This window comes from Eretmochelys imbricata, chromosome 10, assembly GCF_965152235.1.
Source record: "Eretmochelys imbricata isolate rEreImb1 chromosome 10, rEreImb1.hap1, whole genome shotgun sequence".
Taxonomy (NCBI): Eukaryota; Metazoa; Chordata; order Testudines; family Cheloniidae; genus Eretmochelys; species Eretmochelys imbricata.
The window spans coordinates 66977583-67000451 of record NC_135581.1 but is presented as its reverse complement, the minus strand read 5'-3'; the positions used below and the strand labels follow the sequence as shown (position 1 = coordinate 67000451).

The window sequence follows — 22869 nt, the reverse complement described above, 5'->3', positions numbered from 1 at the left end:
ATTCAAAATGATCTGGACAAACTGAAGAAATGGTCTAAAGTAAATAGGATGAAATTCAATAAGGACAAATGCAAAGTACTCCATTTAGAAAGGATCAGTCAGTTGCACACATACAAGATGGGAAATGACTGCCTAGGAAGGAATATTGAGGAAAGGAATCTGGGGGTCATAGTGGATCACAAGCTAAATATGAGTCAACAGTGTAATGCTGTTGCAAAAAAAGCAAACAACATTCTGGGATTTATTAGCAGGAGTGTTGTAAGCAAGACACGAGAAGTAATTTTTCCACTCTACTCTGAGCTGATTAGGCCTCAACTGGAGTACTGTGTCCAGTTCTGGGCACCACTTTTCAGGAAGGATGTGGACAAATTGAGAGACTCCAGAGAAGAGCAACAAAAATTATTAAAGGTCTAGAAAACATGACCTATGAGCAGGGCCGGATTAATGCAGGGGCTTTAGGGGCTGCAGCCCAGGGCTAAGGGTGTCCCGGCGCAGCAGGGCTCAGGCAGGCTGCCTGCATGCCGTGGCCATACTGGAACTGGCCAATGGGAGCTGCGGGGGCAGCATTTGCGGACACAGGTGGTGCACGGAGACATGCTGTCCCCCTCCCTCCTGGGGCAGGCAGAGACGTGCCAGCAGCCGTCTGCTTCTGGGAGCAGCAGAGGCCACGGCATGGAGGCAGGCAGCCTGCCTGAGCCCTGCTGTGCCGCTGGCCGGGAGCTGCCTGTGGTAAGCATCTCCCGGCCAGAGCCTGCACCTTGCACCCACTCCTGTACCCCAACCCCCGCCACTGGTCAGAATCCCCTCCTGCACCCAAACTCCCTCCAAGACCCTGCACCCCCTCCTGCACCGCAACCCCCTGCCCCAGGTCAGAATCCCCTCCTGCACCAGACTACACCCCAGAGCCCGCATCCCCTCCTGCACTCAAACTCTCTCCCAGAAAGAAACTAATATAACAGCTGTTCTAAGGTAAGAAGTAGGCTATTTTAAATTAAATTAACTATATTCTACATGTTTTAAGACTGAAATGTAACCACAGAATGGCTTTTTGTTTATTAAAAGGCAAGTTTAGTATAGCGTTAATAGCCTCGATGCCATAATTGTGATAATTTTGTTTTAAATTAGGAAAAAGACTTGTATACAGGGGCCCCACAAAATCTAATAGCCCCGGGCCCACAGGAGAGTTAATCTGGCCCTGCCTATGGGGGAAGATTGAAAAAATTGGGTTTGTTTAGTCTGGAAAAGAGAAGACTGAGAGGGGACATAACAGTTTTCAAGTATGTAAAAAGTTTTTACAAGGAGCAAGGAGAAAAACTGTTTTTCTTAACCTCTGAGGCTAGGACAAGAAGCAATGGGCTTAAATTGCAGCAAGGGAGGTTTATGTTGGACATTAGGAAAAACTTCCTAACTGTCAAGGTGGTCAAGCACTGGAATAAATTGCCTAGAGAGGTTGTGGAATCTCCATTGGAGATTTTTAAGAGCAGGTTAGACAAACACCTGTCAGGAATTATCTTGATAATACTTAGTCCTGCCATGAGTGCAGGGGACTGGACTAGATGACCTCTCAAGGTTCCTTCCAGTCCTATGATTCTATGCTATCTCCATGCTGGGAAAAATTGGCAATCTTGGACTGTATACTAACAGCTTGTAGTTGAGACAAAGTCTTACTACTCGGTTGCTAAAGACAATTCTTATCACCGTATTGGGTAGTTAAATTGTGTTGTAAGCATGTATAATCTAACCATGTAATCACAGATATTCATCTATGGCCCAGATGCACCAGCTCATTCAAGAATCTCAATTAGCCCAACAGCATGACAATTACCTTTGTATCCTTGTGTTCTAGCACTATCCTCGAGTTGTTGTGACAGCTTCAGGCCCAAATTTTCTCCATCCTCTAAATATTATGGGGTCCTTCATTTTGCCACATATAAGGCAAATCAATTAGATGTGTTATACCGGACTTTTTATAAGTGTCCTGTCTCAAATGGTAAATAGCTCCGTATGTGTACTGTAGGCCAGGTCAATTTACCTGTGTGGAATTTTTTTTTTGACAAATTATTTTGTCTTATGGTTTGTGTCACCAGTGTCCATTAATTATTATTGCACATTATATAAGTCACCATTTAATCATAAACATTTATTTAACAAAATCAGGATGGAATGAGTTGAGCAAGTGTGGGTCTTGGGAAGAACATGAAATTTTTTGGAGATGAACGTGAATATATGTTAGAAATGACTCTGGAAGCTCCCCTGTGCTGTAGAAGTAGCTGTAGTGCTAAGAAAATAGCTGATATTGTCCACCGTGCGATTAACAGCTATTCTCACCAATGAGACTCTTTTTAAACCATTCACTTGACCAAAACATTGAGTGTCTCAATGAGAATATTTAACTATCTTTTTAAAAAGTGGGTAGATGTTATGGCTTAACACCCCCCACCCCATCCTACCCCAAATATTTGGTTTCTTTAGGGAAATGTACAGCATTTAATAAGGCTTAAATAATACAAACAAGCCAGATAAAAATATGCAGCTAAAGAAAAAACTGTCTTCCAAGGCAATGATGTCACACCTGAGACGCACCTATTGAGCCTGATTCTCTACTCCCTGATGGTGGTTTTATGCTGGTGTAATTGTTGAAGTCATCTGAATTACTTTGGCATAAAACCAGCATAAGGTTGTGAATTGGGGCTCCTTACCTATGTGAGATTTCTCTAGTTACAGCATTATCAACTAGAAATTCACCAATGAATATCTTTACAAAGAAATAACTATAATACCTGGGCTAGTCCTCCAGCATGTATAAGGGTTAAGTCAGGCATCCAAGAACAACCAGGCACCAGTAGGCCATACAGTGCGATCATATAATAAGGCACAGAGTAGAACATGTATGTCAGCATCTGCATTTTAAACAGAAACATGAGCTGTTTTGTGTTTTCAGAGAGAGGTCTATTTAGGAATCAGCCAATTGCTGACAGAGAAATTGGAATATTCCAAGATTATGTTCTCTAGAGGATGTTTGCAGATGATGAAAGATATCCCTGTAGATAAACAGAACACTCCACAAAGATTCTCCAAATAATGAAATCATAATACTCCAGAACCCCACCACTTTCCAGAGTGAAGCTTCTTCATTCAGCTTGTTGCCAGAATGGATTTCTCACAGAAAAGGCAAATCCTTCATTTGAGGTTTACTCATTTGGTTGCCTCCCTATAAATGACACTATGCATCTCAGTGTTTGTCATTTTTAAAAATAGAAGTATTGTGGGTATTAAGAACCCTCAGGTCAACCCTCATGCGATGATCAAGTAAACAGGCTTGGCATAGGATGCTGTGTGGTTTTACAGGAAAGAGGAATGTGTCAGTGGTGATACAGAAGAGAAAGGGTAAATATAGGGCTAGATTTCCTATCTACACCACCCTTTTACCTGTTTAGGTTGCTATTACATTAGGGCAGTGGTTCCCAAACTTGTTCCACCGCTTGTGCAGGGAAAGCCCCTGGCGGGCCGGGCTGGTTTGTTTACCTGCCGTGTCCGCAGGTTCAGCTGATCGCGGCTTCCAGTGGCCGTGGTTCGCTGATCCAGGCCAATGGGAGCTGCTGGAAGCGGCGACCAGCACATCCCTCGGCCCGTGCTGCTTCCAGCAGCTCCCATTGGCCTGGAGCAGCGAACCACAGCCACTGGGAGCCATGATTGGCTGATCCTGCGGATGTGGCAGGTAAACAAACCAGCCCAGCCCGCCAGGGGCTTTCCCCGCACAAGCGGCAGAACAAGTTTGGGAACCACTGCACTAGGGGAATCCTCATTTGGTGCCTTAAAGGCAACTTTAAGTCCACTTTGCACATGCAGAGCAGCACAAAGGGGACTAAAGAGGGGCTAAGGATCTGGCCTGGGGAATATATTAAAAGGGACTGGGTGGTCAAGTGATAAAATACGTAACCCAACACTGCTAGGTCCCCAGTCTGAATCCAACCCAGCTCAATGATAAACAAATGTTATCTTGTCATGGCTGTTCAGAGGCCGATGTGAAATGCACAATGGTCTCAGTCTCACTCCCAGTGGGCAGATGCCACATCACAGTTAGCACCCTCATTGGTAACCCCAGTGAAACCTGTTGCTTCATATTTGTGCCTGTTCACCCATAATTTTAGAACATCCCATACGTAATAGTTAGTTCTTTACCTGAAGTTTAGGATAAGCAGCAGGATCCTTGATATAGGGCTCGTGAAGTTGAATATATGACCGGCAGAGTTCAGCAGGGCAATCCAAAGCAATCTACAGAGATGTTAAAAATTGCATGTGATCAAAGAAGTCACTCTAAACCAAACTAACCTGACCCTTGCTATTGTGGGCTCTACAACTGTGCTCGCGGTTGCCACACAGAAGGCTTGCTTACAGGCCAGAAGGGACTGGGTCCTTTGCCAAGGTGATCCACTTGGTCACCGTCACAGAAATGGGCTGACGTCACTGTTGAAATCTAGTCTTCCCTTTGCCTGCCTCACAGGTCCCTTGAATGGTTCATAGAGCAAAAAAATGCTATATAACAGTTAGATAGTATAGTCATCAGTAGATCTCAAAGGCACTTTTATAAAGGAAGGTGAGCATCATTGTCCCCATTTCACCCAGCAGATCAGTGACAGAGGCTGGAATAGAAGTTAGGACTTCTGAGTCCTAGTTTAGAGCTCTAGCTACTAGGACAACATTAGTAGCCTTAGTTTTTCACTGGAAAGTATTTAAGCTAGTATACCAGGTATGTGTGGTCCATAACATTATTTTATTTGTACTGACAACTAGGCTTTGACCCAATCCATAATGCCTAATGGAAATTCACCCAATAGTAGAAAAATCAGGTAAGCATATACTGTAGAGTTTATGTAGAGATTTAAACAAGAGCTGTGCTGCAATAAGGTAATAGTGGAGAATGATGCGAACTCCAAAACCAGCTACTATAAAAAACTGTAATGAGGAAAAAAGAGAGAGAGAAAATCCAACAAACTGTAAAGAACAAATTTGCCAAAAAACTCCATGGTGACCCAACTACTATGTCAAGGAGCTGAATTCATGATTACAAGCAATGATTACAAAGTACTCAATACTTTTCTAAAATGATCCATCAGTTTCAACAGCAGCTTAATAAGAGCTTTCCCAGGAGACATTGCTGGTGTCTAAATTACTGACAAGGCCCAGCTGTGTGTATTGCAGCTGCCAACTACACTGGCTTTTGTAAGTCTGGGTTTGGGAAAAATACAAAGATTCCCACTGTACATGCCAATGGCACATCTTGGAGAGGGAGACACATCTGAAAAACAGGTGTATGTCTGTACTGAGGAACCACAGTTTATTGGCCAATAACATATTGCCACAATTACTGGAGCTTAATAGAAAGCTGTTCATTCCATCCATGGCTGAGAAAGTGATGTCACTGAAACAGTTCCTACAATGGGAGAAGAACTGGGTAGTGAAATGGGATAGGAAAAGAAGCTCAGAAAAAATGAGGAAGTGGCATGGCAGCCTGTAGCTGGGTGCTTGGGCAAGAGATTACACTGTGAAAAATGTGTCATCTCTTTCCACATTGCTTTGTGTTTTATTCAGTTAGCCAGCACGAACAGAACTAGGGAGTGTCCTGAGCGGCAACAAATGAAGATGCCAGTAACAAGACAGAAGTAAACAAAAATTAAAAGATTTCTGAAGGCAAATTTTCTCAGAAATATGACCAGAGAGCAAAAGTAAAGCAATAATACAAGCCAGAAGAACTACAAAAGAGTGACATGCACTAAGTAGAACAAATTGCTGATAAAGTTACTTCTGATCACCTGATATATGAATTAAGGTCTAAACAGGGTCAGCGCAACCAAATATGCAGACCAGGCAGTTGTCTAGGGCACCAAAATGTTTAGTGATTGTTTACTCAGTGGTGTGCAATTTCCATTTTGCCTAGGGCAGCAAATACTTCAAAACTGACCCTAGGAGTAGGTTTACCACTGCTCCAAGAAGAAAGTATTTTAAATTCTGTGTGATTCCCTCTGAAATTTCAAAGCTATCAGATGTATTATAAATCCATAGACAAAGTTAATTTAAAACAATCTATACTTGATAGGCAAGAATGAGACATTTACAATTTCAGGAGACTTGGGATAAACCCAACATAGTTCTCAGATAAAAAGATTCTACTCTCTCACTCATAATGCAAGCTGCATGTTTTTCTATGTGAGTTTAGTTGTTTTAGAAAGACATGAATGCAGACTTAATTTAGCTTGTGTGCATCCATGGTATTGTTCATTAATATATTAACAGTAGACCACCAAAAAAAAACAATGAATGACATGCTTTTTAGGTCACTGTGAGCCACACTTGGGCTATCGTTACTCTGTTGCTCTTTGGGGGTCATATAGCTAGTCTCTTTCAGAAAACCAATTTCACACAATGCAAATGGAGAGGCAAAGCTACAGTAATTACAATAATGCTACATGCAGTGTTGTAGCCGTGTCGGTCCCAGGATATTAGAGAGACAAGGTGGGTGAGGTAATATCTTTAATTGGACCAATTTCTGTTGGTGAGAGAGAGGAGCTTACAGAAGAGCTCTGTGTAAGCTCTAAAGCTTATCTCTTTCACCAACAGAAGTTGGACCAATAAAAGGTATTACCTCACCTACCTTGTCTCTCTAATAATGCCACAGACACTTCATTTCTCCTTCATATTCTTAGGGCCCAGTCCTGCTCCCACTGAGAAGTTTTCCATTTAGTTGGGAGCTAACTGGGCCCTTGGTTTGCATATAGTACATACGTTTTCTCACTTCCTTTTGAAGAGCAACAGATGTAAAAGCTTTGTGAATAAAACTTAAGAGATCCCAGGTTGTTATTGCCCCTTACACTTACCATGCCCCTAAATATGCAAAACCCAGTTGCTAGGATGAGATATATAGCCAACATTAGATCTAGTGGTCTTCTCAGTAGTCCTTTCTTCTGGACTTTCTGAATCACCTACAATACAATATAGGGTTAAGAGTAGATCACAAATTCTACATTAAATGTATTTCATTTCAAATCTGTCTCTAAAGAAAGTTAAGGTGGTGAAACACCCTGACAGGAGCCAAAGGGACAACATCTTCTCTCAGCTATTCTAGTGTAAATGCAGAGTCACTCTATTGATTTGAGTGTATGAGGGGGAGCAGCAGCATTTCTGTATATAATGACAGGTTTCAGAGTAGCAGCCGTGTTAGTCTGTATCCGCAAAAAGAAAAGGAGTACTTGTTAGTCTCTAAGGTGCCACAAGTACTCCTTTTCTTTTTGTATGTAATGAAGTACTGTAACAATGTTACAATGATATAACAGAAAGCAGAATCAGGCTCCTACCATTCAAAGTTAAAGCTAACCCACACTTTAAGAAGATTCTCTAATGGTCCACCTGAGTGAGGATCAGTGTCAATCTTCATGTTGAATGGCTTACCTTTCATCAGTCTGTGACACTTTACAAGATAATTTACACAAAGATAATAAAATGGCTTCCTCATACCCACTCTTATTGTGCCACTGAGTATTTTACGTATGCCATTTTATTTCTAAAAACCATAGTGCATATCCACTTACATGGGGTCATAAGAAAATGTATTATGTAATCATAAATCCATATCCAATATTTACTTATCGAAGGGCTGACCAGGAGAGGAAGGATGGCCCAGTGGCTAAAGTGGGAGCCTGGGACACCAGAGACCCAGTTTCACTTCCCTATTCTGACACAGACTTCCTACGAGATGTTAGGCAAGTTGCTTAGTTGTCATAAGCCTCTGGTCCCTTGCTGTAAAACTGAGATGATCCCTCCCTCAGAGGAATGTTGTGGGGGTAAATATGTGAGGCATGCTGATGTAATGGGAGCTATGTAAGTACCTCAGATAAAACCTGGTTTGGGGCAATCACGAGAGCTCACTCACTGCAGAGTTTTCATTCAAACTTTCATTCAAACCTTCAAGGATGCTTTTTTTTTTCTTCACCATTATACACTCTTGCCCAACATGCACACACCAGATGCAATCTCCTTGCAATTGAGAGAACAAGCCATCTTCCTCATTTAAAAGCACTGCATTTATATGACTCACTCACTTCCACTTCCCTTTTGAACGATAATCCATGCATTGATATGCACACAACAAAAAGACCTCCTACAAAACGGATTTCCTTATTATACATGATTGCATTACTGTCTCAAAATATGTTGTACAATGACATAATCATAAACATTCATGTTCAAATGACAGAATGGAAGAAAATATTTTTCAGGCAAAACTCCAAAGCAAGGACTACAGAATTTGGCTCATAGTTTAACAAAAAATAAAAAACTTCCTATATGTAGGGCTGTTCACTACATAAAATTGCTAAAACCAATGGTAAATTTTCAGAAACAGATCTCCGAGGCAGTTCTGCTGTGTCTTCTTCTTGCTTCCTCATGCTAGATCAATAGGTAGGCTCATGTGAGTAAGACAAGTATGATTTAGATCTGTGTTACTCTATAATATTTAGTATCCGAGGGGTAGCCATGTTAGTCTGGATCTGTAAAAGCGGCAAAGAGTCCTGTGGCACCTTATAGACTAATAGATGTATTGGAGCATAAGCTTTCATGGGTGAATACCCACTTCGTCAGATGCGACGAATATTTAAGGTATCAAAGCCTGCTGCTGTAGGAGTGTTTACAACATCATAGACAAAGAATGTGTTTAACCCAATAGTATTAACAGGAAAAACAAGGGCTTTAAAAGGAAGTAGTGTTACAAATACTTTTAAGATGGAACTATAAAAGAATAATTGTAAAGACAATGGATTGTTTCCATTTTACGTTTGCGTGAAGGCTGAACTTTAACTGTATATATTACACCCTTTTCTAAAAGGAAACAGTAACCTGACATACATATTTATGAGTGACATGAAACCACAGCACTGTGTTATGTACAGAGCAGTTAGAATGATTAGCCAAGGTGACAATGAGGACAAACCTACCCAATAGAACTTGTCTGTTAAGTTGCTGTAGGGATACAGAGAAGAGAACTCATGCCTTTTCTTTTCTGTATGTATATATTTACATAAAGGCAATGCAAATGTAAAGCTCTAAAGAAAGTAGAAAGATAGGCCAACACATTGTGCAAAGGCTTAGTGCTGGACTGAAATACCTTGTCTACTGAGTTATTGTGCCCATCTCTCTCTTTTTAATACAGCAAAGTCATACCAATGTACCCTGGCATGAATTAAACAACAGTTCCTGCCAGATCAAAGTTGATCCACTGCTGGCTTCCCTTCTGCTGAAAACAACAAACCAACTCCTCACAAGTCGTGCTCATGCTGCTGTTTTGTATGTCGGAAGGAAGTCTGCAGGTGCAATCAGAATTTTCTCCTAATTCCCTAATCCTTGCTGAGTGCCTTGTTTGGAGCACCTCCCAGGATCAAGCTTTAAGAGCTCAGAACAATCTACTAGTATCAACAGGCTGAATGCAACAAAACCAGTCCCACCAGAATTCGTGTGCAAAGCTGAATTTATGCTTTGCCCTCCAGGTCATTAACTTTTCCTGAACTTAAATTACTTGAGACCGTTCCCTGAGTTACTAGTACATTTATAGACCTATCCACCATGAGCTGTAAATACCATATTACAGCTCAGTTTGATTCTAAACTGTGGCATAACTCCCCTATGCTTCTACCTCTGCTTTGAGAACAACTGAAGCTTGTCTGTTATCCAAGTGTATGTATTTAACTGGTTTGTAGTAAGTCTGTAACAATAAATGGCTTACGCAACAGTATATAAATTGATTCCAATCATGTTTTAATGTAAGTACTTTGTATATATTTGTACATTTTTAAGAACTATCATGCCATTTGTTTCCTAACTCCCTTATTGTCTCTGAATAATGCTAGTTCAAAAATTAAAATTGGATTTTCAAGCTGATTGTAAATACTTAAAAGATCTGCTGAAAAGGGGCCAAATCATTGTAGGATTTAGTGTGGTTAATTAAACAAATCAGTATTAATAACTCACAACTATTTTCTGAAAACTAGATTTCAGTTAGGATAGCCTAAAATATTACAATTGGTTTTATTTCATTTTCACAGAATTTTGAAGTATACAGTTACTAAACATAAGTATGTGTGCTAGGTTCTCAACTATTCTTGTCTTCTACAGATCATAAATTAGCTGTGAAGATGTAGTTCTATTTTCCCTCAGGAAAGGCAATTTCATGAAAAAAATCTAAAGCATGGATGAAAAGATTCTATATTTAGAATTACACTGAGGACTTACTATGACCTTCAGAGAATAGAAACTAAAAGGCTCAATTTTTACACACAAAAGAGCTGTTCAATAAAAACGTAAATTAAAAAAAAGAAGTGTTTACAACACTTGCTTTCCATGCATTTGCCTTTTTTAAACAATTTTTTTTTTAAAGTTAAGCTTGATTGAAACATGCATCAATGTGACACATTAAATCTGGTTAACAAAGTAGTAGTAATTACCAATCTCATAAACATAAGAAGCTTGGCCATGCTTCTGCAAATGAGCTACCATATTTTACCATATTATAGGCAGCAATTTCTGTACAGTTCTTGGGGATAGGAAGAGGGCAAATCGAAACCTTTATCCACCTCTACACGAACACCATATTCACCTCACTAATGCATGTTGTTGCATAAGGAGCAACCATCAACATGACCAAACAGTGCTTTGGTCCATATAGCTTGACTCTATCCCATTTTTATGCCTTTCGTTAGATTTCTGAGCGTTCTGTTTACATATTACTCAAATCCTCTCTACAGTTGCAGTTTGGAAGGTTCACTGAGCTTTCCCCTATCTGGCTTCCATGGAAATGAATCCTAATTTATAATGATATTCAGAAGTGCCTCCTGGGACTCAGATTTAGGAGTTGTACCTGCTTCATTGCCCCAAAAATCCTTTACTGCATTATAACCATTATTGATGTGTCTTTCACAAGCTTCTTCAAAATCTTCCAGTGCATCATCTTCAACTAGTATGTCCTGCAAGATCACCTGTACGCAGAGAGCCTGTTAGATTTCTGGTTTCAGACTAGCAGCCGTGTTAGTCTGTATTCGCAAAAAGAAAAGGAGTACTTGTGGTACCTTAGAGACTAACACATTTATTTGAGCATAAGCTTTCATGAGCTACAGCTCACTTCATCAAATGCATCGAAAGCTTATGCTCAAATAAATGTGTTAATCTCTAAGGTGCCACAAGTACTCCTTTTCTTTTTGTTAGATTTCTTAATGTTCAGGGGTAGGACCTGTTTCCTATTATCCATATATACAGTGCCTACCACAAAATGGACCTGTCTGAGGCCTCAAGGTGTTTTTGTAATACAAATACCATTAATCCATTATATGTTGACACTCAAAATGGGTTTGGAATGTGCTCTGGCAGTAAGCCTGGCCACCTCTAGCCTGAAATAGCTAAACATCATGTCATTCTTTGCTCTACTTTTCAGGTAACCATTTTTCTCAATGCATGAAATTGTGCATAAACAAATGTTGCATATTGTGACTGACCAACTAATCCTATTGTTGCCCAATTACAGAGTCCTAGCTAGTTTGTGAGTAGATACCATCTCTGTAGATGAAGATGATTGTCAAAATGAGCTTTGGATAGGTATAAGGTGTTTAACACAAAATCACTTGCTTACTACCTAGCATGATAATATATTTCCGCTATAAAACCCAATAGCAAGCAATGCAAACATTTTAAAAAGCAAGCAGGTGTCCAATTATATGAAATCTCACAGTAATCTACATAATATTACTATCTGTAGTTATATAGCACCTTTATCTTAGCATCATAAGGAGCTTTACAAAGCTGGGGAAGTATCACTATCCCTGTTTTACAGATGGGGAAACTGAGGCACTGGGACTATAAAGGTCATAGATTGAGGCCAAGCCTATGTTAAAAATTTACGTCAGTAAAACTATGTTAAAAAAAAAATCCACACCCTTGAGCGATGCAGTTATACCTACCTAAAACCCTGGTGTGGACAGCACTATGTCAGCAGGTGGGCTTCTACTATTGACATAACTACTGCGTCTTGCAGAGGTGGATTAACTATACCAACAGGAGATGCTCTCCCACCAGCATAGTAGCATCTACTGTACACCACGGCAGTGTTTTAAGCGTAGATCTGCCCTGAGCAAATGGCAGTCAGGAACAGAATACACACATCCTCACCCCTAGTCCTTCATTCTAACCAGCGATCACCTTGCTTCCCTCTGCACTCCACAATGAAACTAACAAAACAACTAACTAAAATATTATCTCTATTACAAACATAATAAATCTTTACAGTGCACTCCACTAAAACTCTGCAGGAATAATGAGCAAGTTTTTAGTCTTTTTAATGCTATTAGTATAGTAGTTTACATTTAATATAGTAACATTACCTTGATGGGAGTATTGTAAGTCACTGAAGGATGATTATAGATTCTGAACCCAGCCCATATAGGAAGACAAATATACGGTACACTTAAGAAAGAAGCAGGACACATTCTTGCTCCATATTTACCTATTAAAAGAAATAATCATAAAATGTGAAGAATTTGTATACTAACTGTATATGCAGACAATTACAGCATATCCCATGGATCATCCACACCAAACAGTTACAATAATGCTGGATGTTAAAAGCTTTTTTAAATGCTTGCAACCCAGCATATAAATCTGATGGAAAAGCCTGTGCTGGCAAATGGAAGAGCCACATGCAAGCAGGTAACAACTAGATACAGTACAGCGTGTTTCAAAGATGAGATTTTCTGTTTGTGAAAGTCAGCTGCCTCAGCTGACCTCTTTTCTACATACCCACAGGGATGGAAGAGCTCAGAAAGCTGTTAATACAACCTGCTCTAGATAAAGGCATCTTTCACAAAGGAAAAACTGACATTTTTAAGTCTGATATGCTCTGCTTACTAAATCTTGGTTTCTAATGCAGGGCAGTGACAATGCTTGGAAAAAGTGTCACAAAAAATTCTGGGCCAGATCCTCAGCTGCTATAAATCAGTGGAGACTGTGCCTTTTACATCAGCTGAGGATCTGGTCTGTATGTCAAAATCAGTGGCAGAGAGGACTCCCTGAAAATCAGAGATCTTGAGCTTGTATAGGAGAGAGGTGAAGAGCTTCTGTGGCATAGTAAACATGCAACATGTGTGTGGAGAGAGAGAGGCAATGGACTAATCAGGCTGAACCATGAATGCGCCATCCTAGGTATAAATACCTGGGCTGAGATTTTCAAAGCCAACTAGTGGTTGTAAACACATTAACATTCATTTATGGCAGTAGTGTGTCTAACCTCCCTCTCGTCCGAATCATCTTTGAAAAATCATAATGTTAGGCTTTTTGCAAGAAGGAAATCATTTATTTATGTAAGAAAAATTTAAAGCATTTCAAGTCAACAATTGTATGACATAAACATGATTTAATAACGATTTCTCAAGCCGCAGCAGCTGTGAATTCATTTGTCCGAAAGTGCCTATGGATGCCTTTTACCTGACCCCTGACAACTGTATTGTAAAGCAACAAGTGCTCTTTATGCTAATCCATAGATGAACAATTTTTAAACACTAATAACAAACAGATATAGTTATTTTTTCATATCCCAAACTAAAGCACATTAATTCAATGAGAATCTTTCTATTGACTTGTGTGCTTTGGATCAGGGCCTTATTGCCGATAGCAAAATAAGATGATAAACTTTTTCTTGTCGCCATGGAATGAATGGTAAATCCACAAACTTCCCAAAGTAAAAAAATCCTTGATATCTGGTTAACTGATCTATTTATATTCCTGAAGTCCCTCCAAGGTTATATTAAAGTAAGGAGCAATATACTATATTTTGGTTATGAGATTAGGTAGCCTTATTTTTTATTAACCCAATATAGGAAGTAGAAAACAAAACAATGTTAATGCTTCACATGGGAAAGTTGGTTATATGAATAATCTCCTTACCCACAATAGTTCCAGGCATAAAGACAATAATGCTCATGACAATGGATCCTAACCAGTATAGGCCAATGGTTCTGTAACTTTCTCTGAAACAGAAATAATTGATTTAATGCACAATCCCTAGAACACTACTATCAAAAACTGTCCTCAGATTATACTGATTTCTGCTGATAGCATTTTAAGGGAGAAGGCTGAGATCCTCAAAGGTATTTAGATGCCTAGCACCCTTTAAAGATCTGGGCCTAATGTGGTGGTGAATGGTGGACACAGAGGTGTGATAGAAACAAACCTATGCAGGGACACTGCGTTTTTGTGTATAAACAAGATAATTATATGAGCAATATGGGATTCTGTGTTTAATTACCTGTTTTGTGGGAGGTTTTACTCACAGAATGGCTCAGTGGGCACCTGTTGTACAAGGCTTTGAAAATAATTTGCTTTAATGATTGTTACCAGAAGGTTGATGTTTCAAAACAGTATATTTTGAAATATTTTCCCCTGCAATGTGCATTTAAATCATTATTTTCTTTAACTCTTTCCACAAGAGTAAGCAACATAAGACTCTTATATTCCAGAAATTATTACTACCTCTTTATTTAAACAGTACTTCCTGGTAGAAATGAAAGAAAGAAGACCATGTAGTCTTGACCAAGACACTGTTCTGCTCTCTTGAAATAATTATACCACGGAGTTTGAACATGCATTCTCTTTAGGATTTCCACTTTCTGGTTAGCTAATATAAATTGTACAAATGCACTGTGTTTTGTCCTGTACAGTAAATCGTCCAGATAAAAGTCATGGTAGAATTTTTATTCTGCTGCCTACATCAAGTTCAGCAATAATGATAATAATTAATAAAACCACCACCATCAACAAAACACTCATTAACCAAACTAATTAACTGTGTCCATTTTGAATTATAGTGCATAGGCAAGAGAACACGGGTTGTTTATTTGCTCCCCCTTGTGCATCTGAAACAAGAGGCCAAATCCAGTTGTAATCTAACTCTGCAGAGAGTAATGGAATTTCAGTAGGGCTTAATTTGGCCCAACAAATTTACACAGTACAAAATAATATTTAAAAAACTCAAACATCTAAACATTGCATAGCCACAGGAAATTAATTTTGTTTGTGGCTTATACAGGGGTGTGGAAAGCTAAACAAATGTTACACAAACATCAGACTGACTTACTCCCACGCAATAGCTGCCACCATTAAGAGATACATCAGATAATGCACAGAGCCATCCCAATAGCAGATCACATGGCCATATGCAGTGTTCAGATGAGGCTCGCCCTAAAGAAAATGGATTTTAAAACAGTGCAATGGCAAAGGAAATTCAATAAACTTTAGAACTGTATTAAGAATAGCCGGTAAACAGGCTGGAATAAAGTGACTGGTGTTCATTCAGTCTAGGGATCCCTTTTTTTCTGGCTGTCAACTCTCGTTTCAAGGCATCCATATCATTATCTGGGGTTAGGATGAAATAACTTCGATATAGACATACCTTTTAGAGTATAGTATTGCAAAAGTAAGTGCATTCTGGTGGGGAGGGGGTTATGCCTTGCTCTTATAGAATCATAGAATATTAGGGTTGGAAGAGACCTCAGGAGGTCATCTAGTTCAATCCCCTGCTCAAAGCAGGACCAACACCAACTAAATCAGTATCTGGGGATCCAGTACTGAAACAGCAATCATTGGTCTGCAACGTTATGGGAAATTCCTGTTTCTAAAAAAACTGATGTTCAAAAATCTGAAGTTATGACATATATATATCAGTGATGAAATGTAAAGACTGGTTGATTTAATTCAGCAAAGATATTTTTAACAATCTAGAGACCCAACAATAGTGTTGAGCACATTAATGATGGTAATATTTAAGCTCATAGGGCTGAACTAATTTCTCTGAAGTCTATAGAGCCTTTTCAATTACACCAGTGAATGTTGGATCGGACCCTCATTGTGCTATTTTTGGTGGACACTGAGATTCAGCAGGGAACAGATTCTGCCAACTTGATATCTGGCACCATCAGGTTTTTCACTCCATTTTGGTTCCTTTTATTAAAAGGATTAAGCAAAAACACAAGATTCATTATTTTTCTTCTAGGCTAAGCTTACAGGTTTTGTAATATTTCACTTTCGCTCTCCATTAATGACTGCTGAATTTCTATGGAGTTATGCAGAAATGCATGCTTTAACTAGTTCAGTAGAAATGTATGCATTAACTACACTGATGCCATAGAAGTCTCCTATGAACAGTATTATTGCAACTAAATGAAATAATATGCTGGGGCTTGAAGCCAATGAAAGTTTTGTCAGTGACTTTAATGAGAGTAAAATCAAACCCAAGAAGATTCTTTTGGACATATAAGTACTCTTATTTATATTATTAAGAGAAAAGCCAAATTGCAGTGGTAAATATACTTCATAGCCTATATGAAAACTAATAAACGACAGTATCTTCCTCTTCAATGTCCAAGGCATATGAAATAAATTATAATACTGAACTTCATATCCTGTTACCTTTCTAATGGCTTTTTTCTGCCTTGGGCATTTTTATAATAAAGATTTTATCCAATCATCAATAGTAAAGATTTTAAATTCATAAGCTAAATGATTGTTTACCTCTTTCAAGTAGTAGGTCATGAATCCATCAATAATTCCATCCTGTTCAAGTCCTATTATAAGGTTCACTACACTGGTAAAAGCGAATACAGCATAAACTGTAGTAATATGAAAAGAAAAGAAATTAGTGTATATAAAAAGGCTTGCAAATCGCAGGTTGTCAGTACATAATCTGAAATATTAAACTGTTAAAAGATTAACATCTAATTGGGGGGAGATTTATCTGTTGTAAGGAAAACATCCAGACAGATATATAATGGACAATATAACTTGTTACCTAGCAATACCTAGTTTAAATACTTTAAGATACCAATATTTTGCCACAAGGTGTACTCTTCAAGATAGCTACACTTAATTACATGTACTCCATACATCCACATGCACAGCTCCTACTGACCTCAGTGGGTGATCAGCATCACATGAAGAGGACTGGGTAGCCCTTAGAAACTACCATATAATGTAGACAGCCTCAATTGCAAACATTTGGTCTTGCTTGAGGAAAACTGAACATTCCAGTTATACTCAGAAGAAAGAAGGGGAGGGGCTGGCAGAAAAGGAAAGGAAAATGTGACTTGCCCTTTCTGGGGTGGAGCAGGGCGAACCTGCTTTGCCATCATGAGCCATGACCACATAGGAAACCTAGTCTGAAAGGTGTTCAGTGACTCAATAGGGAGTGACTTTTATGAACTGAGAGTTGTCAGCACCACGCAACATATGCAGTACCTTGGAGGATAAAGGTGTATGGTTATGGGATGAGTAGCAGAGGGTAAAAATACATAGTAGGTCTGGGCTATGGGCTCTGCCTGCAAGGTGTGGAGGGGTCTAGGGCTGGAGCTTGAGGCAACTAAATGTGCCAGTAGTTTTTCCTGTAGGTTGCCATATGGTGCTCCAGAATCTAAGCTTTCACTAAAAAACAATTACATCTCCCCGGCCTTAAGGTAGTGACAATAACCTTCAAATATGAAAAGAGTATACTGATGCTGAGATGCTTGCCTGAGTCTGTGGACAGCCTAAAACAATAGCACTGAGAGGTGAGAACGACTCCGTTCATCACACTTTGGTGTTAACGCTGAAGCCTAGTGATGGTTATTAGATATTATTAGTGGAATATTTATTGTGTAAGAATGAAGAGAGATGATCAGATTATGACAATCTGTATCATCTAGGGGCAGCCAGCCCTATGGAGCCCAATTGGGAATCCAAACCCTCCTGCAGGGGCACAAACCGCAAAAGAAGCCCACTGAGTCCATTAGGAGAATGGGTCCTAATGAGGAGGAGCCAGGCCTGATGTGTTCAATAAGCTCCACTGTGTCACCTGAGCTCCACCAAGGGGAACAAAACTGGATGGGCCCAGCAGAGCAGATTTTTAACTCTTCTACAGTCCACTGTGAGTATCTCATTTTGGCTTTCAAGTGGTGGAGTTGGTTTGTTGGCAGAGGCTGAAGATTAGCACTACCTTTCCCTCCACCCCCTATTTCAACCCCTGCTCAGCTCCTTCAACTTCCAGTGGAAGTTGAGATCCACTTAGCACCCTACATCATCGGGCCCAAAGTTATTAAAAGGTTTCTATCAGGTTAAAGGCATGTTACCCTTCTATAGACACAAATGGTAACAGCCATAAAGTATGTCCACATGAGATGTAACTTTCAAACCAATGAATAAATTCTTTGATTATACTAATACATACCATAAAACAGTGGGTCTTTTGGAGGTTTTCTTTTGACCAGAGTACGAGCTACTAGAGCAACGAAAATCAGAATCAGGGATCCAACTGCTACAATTGCCCAGGAACTGAAATTATTTTTAAAAACAGGGAATTAAAAACAAGCACCCATGTGCCCCCTTCAACTCTGCAGTTTTTCTTATCAGCTAACCTCAAAAGGATCACTTTTCAAAAGCAAAAGTGTACCCCCTTATTCTTAAATTAAATGCAATTACTAATGAAAAATTTTGCTTTTTAAAATCCTTGCAGAGTTTATAATATTATACATTTTTACTGTTTTTCAGAACTTCCATGCCTGCTTGTTACATATCATCATCTATAACAAGTTGCATCTGAAAAAGTGGGGTTTTTACCCATGAAAGCTTATGCTCAAATAAATCTGTTAGTCTTTAAGGTGCCACCGGACTCCTTGTTGTTAAAATTGCTTGATAAACAACTAGTCCAGAAAGTTAGATTGTCAGACTAAATTCAGTTTCTATGCTGACATTAGCAAAAACTAGGACAAATAGGCTGTGAAAGTCATATATGCATAGATTTTTAGGTCAGAAAGGGCCATTATGAACATCTAGTTTAACTGCCACAGTAAAGTACCTAGCTGTGAAAGGAAATGTTTTCAAAGTAAAATTACAAAAAAACAAATTGATCAGCCTGGTGAACTGGGGGTAGCATTGTGCAGTGCCTCACGATAGCTCTGGGTTCAATTTCTGGCCTCCCTCTCCCAGGCCCTAGATTGCCAGGGGCAGGAAATGCTATAGAAGTGTTCTCAGGCGCTGGAGAGAAGTGCTATGTGTGACTCATGGTGAATGCTTTGCAAATAGAGTTGATGGGGTTCTGCAGGGAGGGCTTCCTTTTCCATAAGGATGAAGGCCATAATACAAGGCCTGGAGGATAAATGTCAGAGGCTGTGTAAAGTGCTGGTGGACAAATGATGGAAATACTCAAGATGCAGAGAGAAAAGAGAAAAACATTAGCTTCCCCAAGGAAAAAAAATTTTTCAATAGAATTCATTTAAAATCTATTTACATCTCTAGATTGGCAAATTGTTCTAAATTCACTTTAGGGCAGATTCTTGAGATCAATCCATCCCCTTTGTGCTTACATACAAAATAATATGGGGAGAATTAAGTAAACCATAAGGTTATTCAAAAAACATATTCTGAATATTGGAGACATCAGGATATGGTTTCAGAAGATACACTAGTTACAAGTCTGATTTTTCTCCTCAAGAAAATAAATTAGAAAGTTATATTTAAACAATATGAAAACTGACAAGAAATTAAGAATGGTTTTACATTTCAGACTTGCTCCTTCAATCTTAATCCTGCTATTCAGCCTTAGTGGATCTTGCACTGGATCTATTTATTGAGTAAAGATTGAAGGATTGAGTACTTCAATTGAATAAAATGCAGACTTTCTGCACAGTGGTGTGTACCTACTAGAAAGAAATATTGGCAATGAATCAAACATGCACTAACTTTTTAGAAATCTGCACACTGAATATTACAAAAATATCTGAAGTACCTGGACCCTTCCAACCCAAACCAGCAACACAGTCTATTACATGCACTGACTTTTTGAAAAACTTTTAGGCAGTAGAGCATACTGACATGTCTGATGCTAACTGTGGCCCTATGCTCCATTAGTCCTGAAGTGTCTTAGGAGAAAGACTCTTGGGATCCTTTTCTACATTTTAAATCCAAAGTTTCTCTCAAGTTTTTGTAGAACTTTGTAGAACACTGGAAAATCTTCAGGGACATCTTGTAGGGCGCAGCTGAGGAAACTCTCCCTTGGATGCAGAGCTGGTGCAAGGATATTTTGCGCCTTAGGTAAAACTTCCACCTTGCCCCCCGCCCCCCCCCCCCCAACCTCCGAAAACTAGTAAACTTAGCATTATAAACAGCCTGTCAGAAGGGCTGTTGTAATGTTTCTTTTTTACCCTTAAGGCGTTTCAGTTGTTTGCCATTGCGTCTGATGGTGTCCCACTCAAAGTCTTACTATTGTGCAAAGCTAAACAATTGAGCCTTGCACTGCATCACCAGCCAGGTTAGGCAGGGTGACAAATCCCCCTTGCCCCAAAGGGCCATTATCCCCTGGTGACTAATTTCTACTCCAAGTCTGTAAAGCAGACTTTTAAGGTAAATACATTATTCTTTCAATATTACCCATGCACACATCTCACAAAGATTCTCACTCTTGACAAGTTACCAGCCTTGTGTGGATCCCTTCCACATTCCTCTTTGTAGGTGGGTGCCCTGTAAGAAACGTGTGGGGTGCAGTGAGTTTGTCAGGCCTGCGATGACAGCTGTGAAGGTCAGGGGGCCCTTTGCCCAGGGGTGCTGGTGTAACAGTGAGCTTGGGGTGTCTGACAGTATGGGGCAGGGGACTGAGGCTGGTGGGGCAGATAACACTCACTGGGCTGGGGGGCACGTGGTACCAGGATGGGGCAGGGTCTCCAGCACTCGGGCAGCGCCAGGGCCAGCAGCCTCTTCACCTCAGAATCTCCGCCGCTTGCCTGGGGGTCACTCCTCCTCTCAGGCTTCCCGGTCGCGGCCGCCCGGGAGGACGCTGGTGGGGAGCGCCGCGGTGGAGGAGACGCAAGGGGCCGGGCTCGGCTTGGGCCCCGCACCTGCCGGCCTAGAGCAGCAGGAACCGGGCGCCGCTCAGGGGGAGCCGGGTGGCCCGAACCCAGGGCGCCTGTGCTCCCCGCCTGCCCCTGCTGCTGCGGAGGCTGCCGCCACACTGGGCTCGGGCCACCTGGCTCCTCCCTAGCGGCGCCCGGTTCCTGCTGCTCTCGGCCGCCAGGTGCGGGGCCCCAGCTGAGCCCGGCCCCTTGCGTCTCCTCCACTGCGGCGCCCCCGGCTCACGTCCTCCCGGGCGGCTGCGGCGGCAGCAGCCGGGAAGCCTGAGAGGAGGAGTGGCCCCCGGGCAAGCGGGGGAGACTCCGAGGTGAAGAGGCTGCTGGCCCTGGCACGGCCCGAGCGCTGGAGACTGACAGGTACCTGCCCCTAAGCAATAGTGTAAAAAAAAAAAAAATTGGGAGCACTGCTTTTTAGCGCCCCCAAATCTTGGCGCCCTGGTGGTTACACCGGCCCTGTTTGGAGGGTGAGGTACAGAAAAGTTGAAACTACTCCCATGCAGTAAGACTTAGGGCCTGATTCTTCACCCACTGATGTCAATAGCAAAACCTTAAGTGACTTCTTTGGGGGCATGATGGTGACCTTAGGCTCTGATGACTCTGGAACTGACTATGAATGATCCAGTGATGTGGGGACTTCCACAGTTTTGAAAGGGAAAACCCTGAAGGATTTTTGTGGCTGGGCACAAAAACCCATTAAGAACTTATTGGGGCTGGGTTTGGATCTGCAGTTTCCAAAGGGAATTCCACCCACGATCTCTCCTCCACCCCTTTCCACAGCCAGCGTGCTGACAGGTGAGAACTTGATATAGGATCTTTATGTCCTTCCATGCCTCTTGTTTAATCTCATCGCTTTACCTGAGATATTTTGCCCCAACCCAGGACAACGTCTTGCTCCAGCACCCCAGCCCCACACCCTGGAGCCCGGCTCCAGTGTTCAGCTCCCCAAGCCCAGATCCCCGCTCTCAGCCTTTTGCGCCCATTTCCCGCCTAAATCACTTGCCGAGGTCCCCCCTTAACCCCACCCTCCACCCCCAAGCTCTCAGCCTCCAACCCTCCTGGCCTCCACCCCCCCCCCCCCGCGGGGCCTCAGCTCCCAGCCCCTGCGGCCTCGCCCGCCCACTCCCTTGGCGCTGGCTATTGTTGTACCTCTCTCGGGTCCACATTTGTCCTTCCCCTGCCCAGCTTCTAAAAATACGCTACGCAGTGAGCAGCCTGGGAGCGCGCCGTGCCCTGGCCCCCGCGGGCGCTCGGCTCCCCCTACCCAGCCCAGCCCGGGCGCAGGGGACCCCCGCCCCCCGGCTCACCTGCTGCTGGCGGCTAGGAAGTTGAAGAGGTACGTGACGGGGATGGCGGTGAGGGACAGGACGAAGACCCCGGTGGCAGCCGAGGCGCTCATCCCAGCAGCGGTCGCAGCTGCTCCGCTCACAGGGCGCTTGGCATGGTCGGAGACACTGGCCCGGCTCAGCGGTTCTCCGCTCCCGAGCGCCGCTCTCTGCCCCTTAGACCTGCCTTCCGCGGCTCAGCCCGGCTGCCGCGCTCATCCCCCGCGTCGCTGGCAGGCTGCGCGCCGCAAAGGTTAACGCGCCCCCCCCCCCGCTCCCTCCGCCCCCCCGCGGCAGAAACCGGAGCCCCCCGTTGTTCTTCCAGCAGCAGTGACGGGACTGACAACTGCGGCTGCCTCGCTTCATTCCACAGCCGCCCGCCCGGGACCTCTCCCCTCCCTCCGCCCGCAGCCAGCGGCATGAGAGCTATTGTGGCCTGGCTGGCCCGAGCGAGCCAAGAGCCAGTCATCACCCCCTGCGGCGGCACATGGTCCCAGACGGCAGGGAGGCCGGGCTCTGGGGGATCGGGACGGGGAAGCCTGGAAAAGTCACTTGTCTTTATCGTCCCAGGCTAGCTGTCCTTGCAAACT

At 42.0% G+C, this 22869-nt stretch overlaps 1 protein-coding gene across 2 annotated transcripts in view; it reads right to left on the bottom strand.

The window, feature by feature from the left end:
* Positions 1 to 22522, bottom strand: part of TM6SF1 (transmembrane 6 superfamily member 1) — a 31948-nt gene extending 9426 nt beyond the window's left edge. For both annotated transcript variants that reach the window (XM_077828205.1, XM_077828204.1), the window contains exons 1-9: positions 22262 to 22522; positions 18284 to 18387; positions 16597 to 16694; positions 15164 to 15267; positions 13975 to 14057; positions 12417 to 12538; positions 6876 to 6980; positions 4183 to 4275; positions 2781 to 2900 (exon numbers count right to left, since the gene is read on the bottom strand). In XM_077828205.1, the coding sequence (XP_077684331.1) occupies positions 2781 to 2900; positions 4183 to 4275; positions 6876 to 6980; positions 12417 to 12538; positions 13975 to 14057; positions 15164 to 15267; positions 16597 to 16694; positions 18284 to 18387; positions 22262 to 22353 (921 nt within the window). In that variant the 5' untranslated portion in view covers positions 22354 to 22522. The remainder of the gene's footprint in view (positions 1 to 2780; positions 2901 to 4182; positions 4276 to 6875; positions 6981 to 12416; positions 12539 to 13974; positions 14058 to 15163; positions 15268 to 16596; positions 16695 to 18283; positions 18388 to 22261) is intronic.
* Between the last annotated feature and the right edge of the window lie 347 nt (positions 22523 to 22869).